This window comes from Leptinotarsa decemlineata, unplaced genomic scaffold, assembly GCF_025532065.1.
Source record: "Leptinotarsa decemlineata unplaced genomic scaffold, Ldec_3_MD MMD2_P_RNA_scaffold_9, whole genome shotgun sequence".
NCBI lineage: Eukaryota > Metazoa > Arthropoda > Insecta > Coleoptera > Chrysomelidae > Leptinotarsa > Leptinotarsa decemlineata.
In genome coordinates this window covers 8,087,995-8,101,357 of record NW_027412536.1, presented here as the reverse complement: position 1 = coordinate 8,101,357, position 13,363 = coordinate 8,087,995, and the positions used below count along the sequence as shown (strand labels likewise).

The 13,363-nt window shown below is 36.7% G+C and overlaps 1 protein-coding gene across 1 annotated transcript; it reads right to left on the bottom strand.

Annotated features, from left to right (window-relative positions):
* Positions 1 to 553: 553 nt before the first annotated feature.
* LOC141480508 (uncharacterized) lies at positions 554 to 5,415 on the bottom strand. The gene is made up of 8 exons (XM_074170555.1): positions 5,290 to 5,415; positions 2,739 to 2,966; positions 2,325 to 2,492; positions 2,226 to 2,267; positions 1,997 to 2,146; positions 1,621 to 1,850; positions 1,127 to 1,286; positions 554 to 742 (listed from the first exon to the last, which is right to left on the bottom strand). The coding sequence occupies exons 2-8, from the start codon at positions 2,947 to 2,949 to the stop codon at positions 627 to 629; spliced, it is 1,077 nt and encodes a 358-aa protein (XP_074026656.1). The 5' UTR covers positions 2,950 to 2,966; positions 5,290 to 5,415; the 3' UTR covers positions 554 to 626.
* Between the last annotated feature and the right edge of the window lie 7,948 nt (positions 5,416 to 13,363).

Sequence of the window (13,363 nt, the reverse complement as noted above, 5' to 3'; positions counted from 1 at the left end):
ATTCTACGGAAATCAAAAATAATGCTGTCAAGTATAATGAATGAGTCAATTTCGGTCCTGACAAAACTAACGCTATAAATACCCAACATTCGCAGTTAACTTCAATATCTTACGATGGTGTAGAGGCTAAGGACAATGTCTACGGCGCGGACGACCCAGGTTCGAATCTCATAACTATAAACTTTTTTTATTTAAAATCACGTGACTGAAGGGGCCGAGGGAGCTGATAGGTTAGGTGGAGTACCAAGGGGGCCGATAGGTTAGGTGGAGTACCAAGGGGGCCGAGGGGCGGAGTTCCACGCTAAAATCGCTACTATACTCGTTCCATCCTGCGTCGATTTCGATGACGCTGATAGGTTACCCCCACTCCCATTGCGCCAGAAGTCTCTTTGTTACACTACTGTCTTCAGGACATCCATTTGAGAACATTTCATGGACATAATGAAAAGCTCAAAAAAATATTCACAGAATGTTCTATTTGTTTCTGTCATGCGTTTCTGTAGGCTAAAAATTATTTATTAGGTCAGATTGCCTCGAGAAAATTAAGAAAATATTGAACATTTCAAAATCTTTTATTTGAAACATATCTATTGAAAATTATAACATGAAATAAATGATATATTAGATTAAAACTTTTTGTTAGATTTTACATCCATCCTCTCCTTCGCTCTTTTCAGCCATGACTGAATTGACAGCTCCGTTTCTTGTCTTGATTTGGCCATGTTTGCCATCTCAACTGAACCTGAAAATAATTAAAATTGCTTTTACAAAAAGGATTTGAAGCTTTATATCTCCTATTAATTCTTTGCGAGCGCTTTCGACAGCTTCTTGGCTCTCCTCCTACTAGGAGGAGAGCCAAGAAGATGACAGTACGACTAGCTGTCGAAAGCGCTCGCAAAGAATTAATAAAAGATATAAAGCTTCAAATCCTTTTTGTAAATTTTAATATTAAAATACTAAAAGAAAAGGAAAATAAGTTGCATCAATCAATATATATATATATATATATATATATATATATATATATATATATATATATATATATATATATATATATATATATATATATATTTGTGATGTGATATCTAATGTAGGCGGTGTCTATATAATATATGAGTATACTCACCTATGATAAGTTGAGTCATTTTCATGTTATTGAAGGGCTTCTTTCCTTTTCGTCCCAACCAACTATATTTCATTGCTTCTTCATTAGTTAACAGTGAAGTCAATATACGTTTCACCATATTGTAGTTGTTTGTACCCCCTAGTTTTGCTAATTCATTCACCTGAAGAGTTTTTTTAACTTATTAATATTTAACTGATTATTGAAAGCAATTTGAGATAAAAATGCAGAAATGAGAATAATGTATTACCTATCTACCAAGGTCTGGCATATTTTGAACTGCCTCTCTAATTTTTTTAGTTCACTTTATAAAAAATTTCAAATTGTGATCTTATATAATTTTTCCGCAGAATTTTGAATATACAAATGGAGAACAGTTGAAATATTTAAATGTAAGGTAGTATTCAAAATACTTATATTTGAAAACCATGTAGACATATGTATTACAAACAAGAATTAATACAAATAAAAATATTTGTTAAAATAAATTTACTTACAGCTCCATTGAAATTTGAATCAACATTCAAAATCTCATCAAATTTAAGGACGTCTTCTTCAGAATTTAATGGAAAACACAAATTATATTTGAGGAATAATGATTCATCATAGTGTGTTCCATTCTTATTCATGTCTCCTAGTTCTCTTGTTTGTCGAACTTCTAATAGAATATCAGTTGCCAAACTCCTTAGAAGATGGTTTTGTTCAATGACAGTTTTCAATTTGTTTGCTGGAAACAATGCAAGATTAAAATGCATGTTGTGGTAAACATTATGAAATTCTCTTAAATTTTGCAATATTTTGAGCTATTTAAGCAGTCAATAAATAACTGGCTAATCTCGGACAATACATTTTGGTCATTTATAGGATACTAACCGTTCTCTTGGCATCCCTTGCAGCAATAATCTTGTATATCCTTATGAGTACTGTTTGACTCCTTTGGATGGAAGGAATAAACCTCAGTAATTATTGATGAGTCCAACACATTATCTTTAACTTCAACTGATGTACTTGCTTGCTGATCTTCTACAAATAAAAATTAAGGTATATTCAAATATATGTCAGAAAATTGTTTTTCATGGTCCATAATCAAAACTCAGCTCACCATTTATATTTCTAGTGTTTGACTCTGCAACTCTTTCATTATCTGCAATAAACAATATATTATTGAACATTATGTGTTTATAGTTCTAAAATAACACACCAATTCTTCTTTTTGGAGGAGATGGCAAGACACTTTCTTCTATCGACTCTTCACTGGAAGAAATAACTTTTTGTATTCTCCTTCTTTTAGTCTCAGACTCCAATTCTGATGCTAAGTCGCTTGTAACCTCAGCGGTTCTTGCTTTTTGTCTGGCTTTCATATAGTCATCTGAAATGGCAATTGTAGTGGTAGAGTGTTTCATGATGATGTGTTGCATCATTTCAAAACTTTAAAGTTCCTATAATTAAATTTGATTCAATGAAGTACATAAGTTCCGATTTTTTTAAATTTTATACATTTTCACTATCAACTATAAAATCAAGAAGTCAATACTAAAATGTAATTTTTTTATATGCACCTCAGTGAAAATAAAATGTATACTCAGCAAAAAGTTTAAAAATGTTCTATACTTACCAAATGTGGCATTTCGAAAAACCTTTATTTTGTGTGTTGGCCAGCATGTGTTTAAGGGCTCACTTTTTCGAATAGCTGTTACCAATTTTGGGTGAGCCATTGATGGCCAGTGACAGATATTATTGCCTTGTATCCAATTCGTTGGGACAGCTTCAACGGAACTGTCTTCAAATTGAACCACAGTCCAAGTTTTATCAGCCATTGCTGACATATCTTAATAACTAAGCACTATAAACAATAATTTCAAGAAAACAATAATAATAGCAATAGAAAAGGACATGTGAAATTGAAAGTTCACTTTAATGCATACTCTGAAATAATAATGATTCTTACTGTAATACCTATATATATATACCTACTACTTATATATGATGACTATGCTATATAGTTTTATTGTACATTATAATTCATAAAAAATTACAGTTTTATTATTGCTGACATAAAAAAGTTCAACTTATAATATGGAGCAAGGGAAAAATTATAATGTCATTTTGACTTTTAAGTTTGATACACTTTCGATCAATATCACTTACATTAAACATTTTGAGTGGACCAATATCTGAATTAGTCAAGAAAATTCCTAATTCTGATGAGTTACAAGGTTGCTCATACAAATTTCTGAGCAATAAATATTGATTTCCAATTATTTTATATTCATTTTGATACATTACAATATTTTTTATATCAATAATATCTCCATTTTTAAGAGAACAACAGTTGTCTGGAAAAGCATTATGAAGAACAAAACTCTCAAAATTGACTTTTCTAAATTGATTTTGAACATTCATATTTAATGTCGGCCCATCTGAATGATTAACTGAGAAAATAGGATAATTGTTTGCAACATTTTCACTTTCCCTTGTTAATGTTTGCTTCTCGCTTTTTCTCTTTATTATTTGCGAGAGAGGTTTATCACTTTTTCTAAGGGATTTCAAGATTGATTGCAAGAAGTTTTCAAATGGAAATGCACTAAAATCATCAACAATTCCATGTTTTCTTACATCATTTACAAGATGCAATAAATTATGTATGTTATGTGACATATTTTGTCTACCATATAAAATTTTAAATGTTTCTACAAAATATACAAGAAGTGATTCAGCATAATCAATGGAATTAATACAATTTGGATTTGATAAAATTGTCATGGCAACATGCAATGTGATAAAATTCAAATACTTGTCTCTGTTGAGTACGTTTTTTAATACTACTGGTCCCGTGTAAAAAAGAAATTGCCGAAATTCTGTTGCCTTCCATCTTTTTACCTCTCCTAAACCTCTTGGTTTTCTATTGAACTCTAGAGGCATATATTTAGAAATGTTTGTCAATGACTCAGATATATTAGCAACATCACTAGAAGAAATTTTGGTAGATGGCTTTCCGCAGCACCACAAGGACAAGATTAGTTTTTTAACAACCCCAAGACAGATGAGGTGCATATAATCCAATGGAAAACCATCAACCATACTGAAATTTGGGATATTTTCAATTATTGAAGTGCCAGTATGATGCTCTATTTGTACCTTAGTACGAAACCCTTCATCAGTTCTCAACTGGAGGTTTTTTATTTCGGGAAAATATACTCTACCATCAAGAAAATCACCCTCAACATGGCATTTTGTACATGAAAAATATCCAGTATGTCCTTTAGTATATTTAATAAATGATTTGGCTGGCGCATCACAAATGAAGGACTTAATTTTAACCGTGCAAAACTGACCGTTTATATATATACCATTAGAGATAATCTCATTTGCCTCATCTACAAATTCCTCCAAAAAACAGTTGGCATCTTTGGGTTTTTCATAACCATGGTATATGCCAATCATATCGACAGTTTTATTTTTAGATAACCTACATAATATAGGGTACACTTGACTGCTGGAGCTCTTTGATAAAGGCAGTCCATCAATATTGAGAATGATTTCTAGTGCCTTTGTATGTTTCAAGTAGGAAGACTGAATCACAAGATTTTCAATGCAAGTTTTCAATCCGAAATGATAATATTTGCCAGAATCAACAGATTTCAATTCAATGTTTCGACATGTTCCCAACAGAGTTCTGGCATCTGAAGGCAATTCAGGATTACATTGCTTCATTATAATTAATAAGTCATTTATAGCAGTATGTGCTATATTATGCTGTAGAGCCCACACAGCCAATTTTGAATGAAGACTCAATCTGTTTTCTATTGGGTTGTTATTAGAATTATTAATATTGGAATTAACATTTGGGAATGCTATATTCCTTGAGTTTTCGTTTGTACCACAAGAAAGGATATTTTGTTGGGAATGAGCAGAACAAGACGTACTCTCTGGTATATTCTCAATCTTTGAATCACTAGAGGATGAATAACCAGAGCTACATAGAGCTGCATTTTCCTTCACTTCATCATACAGAAAACTAGTGCCTTCAACACATTCGACTGTTTGTTCACATGTTGAAACTGCGGACGGCGGGATGAGTGAATAGGGAACTGATCGCGAATGGCGTTTAGCACGCATATAATGTTTGTTCAAGTTTGACCTATACATTATATGAATTTACCAACCTTTTTAGTATTCGGTAAGAAAATGATAAAATGCAAACACAACCACTGAAACAATAAACAATTCGAATACGAGGTACGAGTAACACGATAACAGATAACACGAATGACAATTTGACAATGACAGTCACGCGTCACACACAACAACACAGAACCACAGGTACTGAACCAACAACTCACAACTATTAGATCATGTAGGTTACGCTACGCTATATTATTATTCCTCGCAAACATTCGCTATATATGATCTAAAACTGAACTAATAGTTTTAGTTCAATCGGTTTTAGTCATTGATTAATGGACAGTTCAGTGATCTGAAATGCATTACTTACCTTTTTTTTTGTCATTACTTTCAGAAAATGTCGACATTGAATAAATTAAAATATCAAAAAGCGATGCAACCAAAGGTGAAGAATGTAATAATCAAACTCGACCAGATTTCCGTACAGCCGACAGTAAAATGCAACAAGACGCATTCTGTGATCGGTGACTTTGATGGCGGGAAGTTTAAAATTGTCATTTTAAACGGTTGCATGCAAATTGAGTTAGAAATGCGTTAATTATTGGCCAACCCTAATTGCATTAATTCCTTAAACTCCATTCTCGAGATATCAATATGTTTGAAATTGTTCTTTCGCATATGACCTTGATCCTATGTTGGATAACTTCACACACACACAGAGTTGGCATTACCTTCAAATATTCTACTGTTTAATATATTGATGATTTAAAATAAAGTTGAAACATCAACGTCTTACTGAATGAGACGTTTTTTGTGTGATGAACATATACGCCGTCTTTTATAATCATTTCATTATATCCTGATTTTTTTATGTTTCTCATTAAATAATACAATTCAAAGGTTGAGTCCAATGGAAATATAAAAAAGTACGTAGAATGGACGTTCTACAGACATATATTTCTGGACGTCCCGAGGACTTACTAAACTGGACATACTTAAAACGTCCAGACTTGGTCCTGGACATTCAGACGTTAAATGGACATGTAATGGACGTCTTTAAAACGTCCTGTGCTATCTGGGGTACTACCATTCCAACATATATCGGTTTGTTGAAGAATATTTCGAATTTTCCAAATTCAATGGCCGCCAAGTTTTCATCGAAGTCAGTCAAACTCTTAGACCGAGGATTGTAGATTCTGGCTTCGGCACCATATTGTTCATCCCAACTCGTTACAAGGCAAACATCAGAGTGCTTTCTCAGATTTTCCATAGTTTTTCCTGAAACAAATATTTATATATATGAGAAAAAATTGAGTTTTGAATATAGTAGTACATACTTAATACGGCATTGTTCATTAGTTTGAATAGGTTCTTCTCAAAATCATTCGAGGCAGCAGTTCGCAAACGTGTGTTCAAGTCTATGTAGGGCTTCAACCATGTAGACTGCTTGAACTTTACAACACGATGAATCTTCCTCAAAATGAGACCATGTTTTAACGCCTGCTTGAGATTTTTGTAATGAATCACATACTTTTTCTTCGACTGGAGAGTAGCCTTCAATTTGAATTGTTTCACATCCGATGTACTTTCGACTCGAGAATTTTTTGTCTTAGGATCCACATGAATGGTAAATCCTAATGCATATCGTGAAGGTTGTTTGGATAGTCCAGATCAACTTCTAGTATATAACCTTCTGAGGCATCATCATGCACATTTGTGATATCAATGTTGGTGTCCATCCACTCAAACCCGCCGTATGGTAGATATTGAGACATTGCCCAACCATATTGATTATTAACATCAAAGTACATTAGCTATGAGTCAGCTTTGGCTTTATCATCATTGTCATCCATGTATTTGTTATTAGCTGTGACTCTTCGCTTGGAGCAAACTTGACTCAATTCACCTCTTGTTCCGTTTTCGAAAAACAGCAGCTGATCTACATCGGTGAGAAGTTAAAGTTGCTGTTTCGTTTTGAATAACATAGCAACCCATGTATAGTCAGGCAGAGTGAAATAATGGGCAGGATCCATACCGTAAGTTTTGTGACAACTTGAGCGGAACTGCTCAAAGACATCAGCCAGAAGCATAACATCCGTCTTCAAATAAAGATCCGTATATTCCCCCAATGTGTTTATCTTGAAAGTAGCTCATAGCAACTTGGCACATGAGTAAGATCTCCTTAGACACGTTTTATCCTCCAATTTGTTGTAAAAGGTTTCGATAAGGGTAAACAATCTTCATTGAATTTTTCGAAAGAATCGATATAGTAGTCATACGGCATTACACCTTTTTTTTTGTCAAAATCTGCTGTTGATCATTCGAGAGCTTGGAGAACTATGATATGATATTTGGAAAATCTGACAGATATGATACTAACGTATTCAGCGAAGAACTCATGAATCTGAATGAGTCAATAAATCTGAAGTGGATATTGCTACCTGAAATACTCTTAGTGAAGGAGATATACTTTTCCTTTGTTATCGGACACTTCCATTGAGATCCAATGCAATATTTCTCATAATAAAATATGCATCATACCCTGACAAGTTATGAAACACGATGGGAATTGTTTGATCATCTTGATAGTTTATATTGCACTCATTGACCACTGAGGCACTCCAACTTCTATTTGTCTTACCGGCGAGCGTATGTTGTTAAGCTTCAACCAAAAAGTTCAGTCCTTCAGGTAGGACCCTATCCAGTTGACTAGTCCCAGTGGTAGGTTGAAATTAATCATTTTGTGTAGAAGACCTTCGTGCCAGACGCGGTCGAAGGCCTTCGAGATGTCTAACAATAGTATTTGAACGTGTCTTTTCCTATTCATCTCTTGTATTGAGTTTTCAACCAGTCTTAGGGCTTGTAGTTCGCAGGAATGGTCTCTCCTGAAGCCGAACTGCTCGTCCGGTAGGAGTTGTCTGTCTTCGATTTCCTCGTCCAACCTTTGCAGGACTACTCTCTCCGCGATCTTGGCCATGGAACCTAGCAAACTTATAAGTCTGACCCATGAATAATGTTTGTGTTATAGTATCATGCATATTTCGTAAGTTTAATGCAGATTCTTCATGAATTTTCTGGAATTTCACCAAAGATTTCAAATGAAAGTTGACCAACATCGGCGTATTATTATATCTTTCTCCCAATAGTTTCCAAACCACTTCATAATTTTCCGCTGAAACATTCACCATTTCACACACCTTTTGTGCTTCTCCTTGAAGAGCACCTTTCAGAAAATGGAATTTCTCAATATTTGATATGGAAGAATTACTGTGTACCAGAGATTCAAATGTATCTCTAAACTCTAACCAGTTTTTCAAATCACCACTATAAGAAGGTATCGGAATCGATGGTAACCTAGGTCTTGCAGTAAGAGATACCATACCCATTCATTAGGCACACTTGTAACATCAAAATTGTTTGTGCTTTTCGTGAAACCAGCCAGAATTTTTTTCCTCTCGCAATGTTTTTATAAAACATATCTTCAAAATTTATTCTACTCTCAGCTTCACTCCAATAATCCTCATCAGTAACAACTAGATCTATCTCATTTTGGATTTGCTCGAATTCGTCAAGCAAACAAAAAGCTCTTTCTAATCGTGAATCTAGTTCCACTATCGAATCATCATTAATTGAGTTTTGGTTTTGAGCCAAATCCCCCAGAAACTTAATGAAATATGTTAATTTTCCCTTAACAATACCTCTTTTGAGATTAGGAACTTTTAATTGATTTTCTAACATGATTTACTAATTGAATTTAATCACCCAAATTGACACAGAAACGAAATGAACAGGAATAAGGAAAGAATTGAACGACTCACAAATTCAGTATAAATTGTTATCTCCGCCACTGTTTCCCGGCGGCTATGCTTCACCAGGTATCGTATTCACACTCGATACCGCATTCTATGACTCGACTCCATTCCAATGACTTCCACAGAGATGCACTACATGTTTCACGTAAGTCCGTACTTTTTACCTTCCAATTAATTCTCCACTTAAAATAGTTCAATACCGATCGACAGCAAACAATTGCATTTGAAAAGCTGATAAACTGTTCTCCAATATATTTCAATCTCCAAATATATATCCAGGCTCGTATGGACTACTATATTGGGGTTTATCCCCTTGAATTCAAACTCCAATTATTCTAACCAAGAAAAACTCCAGTGTTTGCTGTCTGTATTTATTGTTCACTTTCTTAGATGATTACAATACAACCTTCGTGGACTGTAGGTTATTTTACTATGTTTGAATCACACAAAATGTTACTATTAACACCACTTCAAATATCTAATACTCAACATGTGGCAAGGGTCAGAAATCTACCTACCTACTTTAGGGTGAGGCAATTGTTCGATAACGAGAAAACATTCGCCTACAAATACAAGACAGTAAATTGTTACGTTATGCGTAAAAGGTACCTATTTATTGTCGCTTGCCCATCTACTAATCTCATATCGAGATCATAAACAACCACCCGATAGCTGCTGCCACTAACGGAAAAATTAGAAACTTTGTTGGTTCTTGACCAAGGTATCTTAATCATTTTCAGTTGGAAATTGACAATGATACTCGAACTGTGAATTTAAATTAAGGATTTTCGTAAACGCTATAAGCGGTTGTAAATCACATGTTCACAGAAACGGATTCGTAATAGTGCTGATTTGGGAGGTTGAGAATTCCGTTTTCTTATCTCTTCGGAGGGTATTTATATCAGTTTTTTTCCAACTGTATATGAAAACGTCTTCGAATTATTAGGGTTCGATAATCGGAGGTGAGTTTTCAAGTATTCTTCCTTGTGTCATCACAGGACCACAATATATCCCATAATACGAGAAAATTTAATTTCAGGCGTTTTTTTTTATGAATTGGTGTATCACCCAGGAAAAAAAACCCGATATTATATGAACAGTTATTTGGGGACAAGGAAATGAGCATGGGATTTCATCCTCTGCCTTGATGGAGAAGTGCAGTAGTGGTGCCGAATATATATATATATATATATATATATATATATATATATATATATATATATATATATATATATATAAATATATATATTTTCCCAAACATCCTGTCCAGTTTTCTCTGTCGTGCACGACCGCCCTCCGTGGTTGGCTATTATTTATTAGTTACGGGTTTCCATGCACATTGCCAAATCCTGTGTAGAAATATGTCAATATATCCATTTGCCAAATTTTGAGTTTTATTGGGGCATTATTGTATCGTGGATAATTTATAGATTTGGATCTGCTTGCTATCACATTATATAGGGTTAATAGTAAATCTGTTGGCGCCCTTGGAACGTAATTCATTTTTATAACTCACCCCCCTCTCGCTGTCTAAAAGCTAGGTGTGAGCAAATAACCCTATCCTATTTATATCTAAAATACCCCACATATGAACTAATGATTGAATAAATAAGTAATAAGAAAAAAAAATATTACGTTACAGCGTGCTTTCAGCTCTTAGGGAAGTATCTGAGATTCAGCGAGCTGTTAATAATGTTTTTGAGCATTCCGTCCAGTTCTTCTTCTGATACTGGTCTGATGACGTCTTCGTCATTGAGTAACATTGTTTCTTCCACTGCTTCCTCGATTCGTATATCTCTATCGATATCATCGTTTGGGTCTATGTTAAGCCTAAATTGACTTTCGATAGTATCCGCGAAGGCTAAGGCTTTGTCTTCCGTTGTGAAACAGACACCTCGTTGGCCGTGTATAGGCATCGGAGCTTCTCTTTTGTTTTTTCTGCTCTTAACTAATCGCCAAAGAGAGTTAGTTATCTCCGGGCTCGAGTCCCAAAAGGCATTCTTGCCAGCATTCATTCCTGAAGTCTAGAATGGCGCGTTATACTTCACTGGCTTACGCATTCGCATTGGCTCTATCTCCTGGAAATAGAGTCCTGTGGTATCTTCTTCTGAGACGGTTTCTTTCTCTAATTAGAGTTTTGATCCGTCGAGGAAATTCGTTGTATGATTTCCTTGGTTTTACGTACGTCGTGGTAACCGCTGCGAGTGCATTTCTGATGTTTTCCTCAAACCGTGTTACCGTAGCATCTAAGGCTTCGGAGGTTTCCGAAGGTCGTTCTATGGCGGGGATTGCTTCCAAATACGATTTGAGAGCTTCCCAGTTGGTCCTGATTCCTTCGCTATTGTTTTCTATTGGGGAGCCTTCCCCTAGAATCAGTGTCACTGGGTTGTAATCTGAGTCTAGCTCAGAGGTCACATATATATCCCAGTTGACAGTCGTGTTCCTGACAGCTGCTATGTCAAGAACATCAGGTCTGTGCGGCAGTTGGTAGTGGGTAGGCAACGGCGGTCCCAAAATCTGATAACCGTGTTCGTCGGCGTGAGCGTAAAGCGCTCGGCCATTCATATTTGTAGTTCTGCTCCACTGCGTGTGTTTTGCTTTGAAATCTCCTGCAGCTATCGTCGCGGTGTCTGTTTCTAGCAGGAGAGCACTGAGTGCTTCCGGCTGTATTCGGTTGTTCGGGGGATTGTATACCGTTATAATTCGGTGTGACCATCTTTGAAGGTTTACTTCGATACCTATATCTTCTAAACGATTTAGCACATCCTCGTCAAGACCAATTTGAGCGTGTCTAATCGATCTTTTTATGAGAATGGCCACTCCACCTCCGCGTCTACCGACTCTGTCTTTTTTATAAAAGACATAGTTCGGAATCGATATCGTGTTTCCTAGCAAATGTGTCTCTTGCAGGAGCATGATATCCACGTCGTTTTCTGTCAGGAAGTTCTCTACTTCGAGTTTCTTCCTGAGTAGTCCGTTGGCGTTCCAGGTGACAATCTTCAGGGATTCTGGGACTATATGGCGTCTAGCTATTTAGTTCCTGTTGGCTGCGGGGGGGATTGCCACGAACATCATATGTAGCGCGGGAAACTGTGTCATCAGATTTTTTAGCTGATCTAGTGCCGTAACTAGGTCTTCGACTGCGTTCACATTACCTCTTTGCTGACGGCTGTTTGTGCCTTGAGCTGCATTTGCATGGGAGACGCCGCTCCTGGTCGCGTTGGCCCCGATGGGCCTTCTTGGGGCTGGTATTGGCTGCCTCTGGGGGCCGACAGGTTGCCTTGCGGATACAGTCTGTCGCCGGTGGGGTGCTGGGCCTGAGTTCCTTCTCATGTCCTGTTTTCTGGGGAATGCAGGACAACCTCGATAGCTGGCGGGGTGTGCTCCTTTACAGTTGTTGCACTTCGCAGGCAACTGCTTGTCTCGCTTGCACTCGGACGTTAAGTGATATCTGGCGCATTTTACACAGATCGGAATTGCCTTACAGTTCCGCTGTGTGTGACCGAATCTCTGGCAACAAAAGCACTGGCCTACCGTAGTTCTTGGTCGCTGAGTCTCTGCTCGGACTCTTATGTAGAGGATATCTCCTACGTTGTATGTATGTCCTTGTGTTTTAGGAACCAAAACAAGGACCAACGGCATCTCTTTGCTGTCCGCTTTTTTCATCCTGGATATAGCCAGGATGTCGAAACTTCTCGCGTAAAGCTCTGCTTTAATATCTTTGATGTCCAGGAATTCTGGGACTCCGCGGAAGATCACTCTTAGTGGTTTTTCCTCCGCCATACTGTACGTATAGTGAGGGATTTTCATTCTCTCTAGTAGGGCCATAATTTTCCTATTGTGAGGAATTCCTGTTGGCTGAAGTTTGATACCATCAACCGTGTTGATGGCCTTGGTGAAACCGATTTTTTCACGGTTTGCCTGGATTCTGAACCGAGTCCAGCTATCTTTCTGTCTGATTGTGATAACCGGGGGGTTCGCCGTTCTCTGAGTTACCTGTGTGTTTGCAGGTAACTCGTTGTCATCGCTCTGAGGCCTGTTAACCTCTCTTGGGGGTGGTACAGGTACAATTAGTTCTTTTACCTCTTCGGGTACCTGAGTTGAGGTACCTGGTCTAGCCTCCTCTGCGGGTGCGCTTTCTGGCTCTTGCTCAGAATTCGCGCTTGCCTCTTCGTGTGCAGGATTTGGCGGTGTGTCAATCGCCATTTTCTCTCTGTCGTTGTCATCGTCGGAGGTATTTTCCAATTCAGAGTTTGACTCAGCTCGTATCCTGTTGTATCGCTTGTTTTGTGGCTGCACCGGG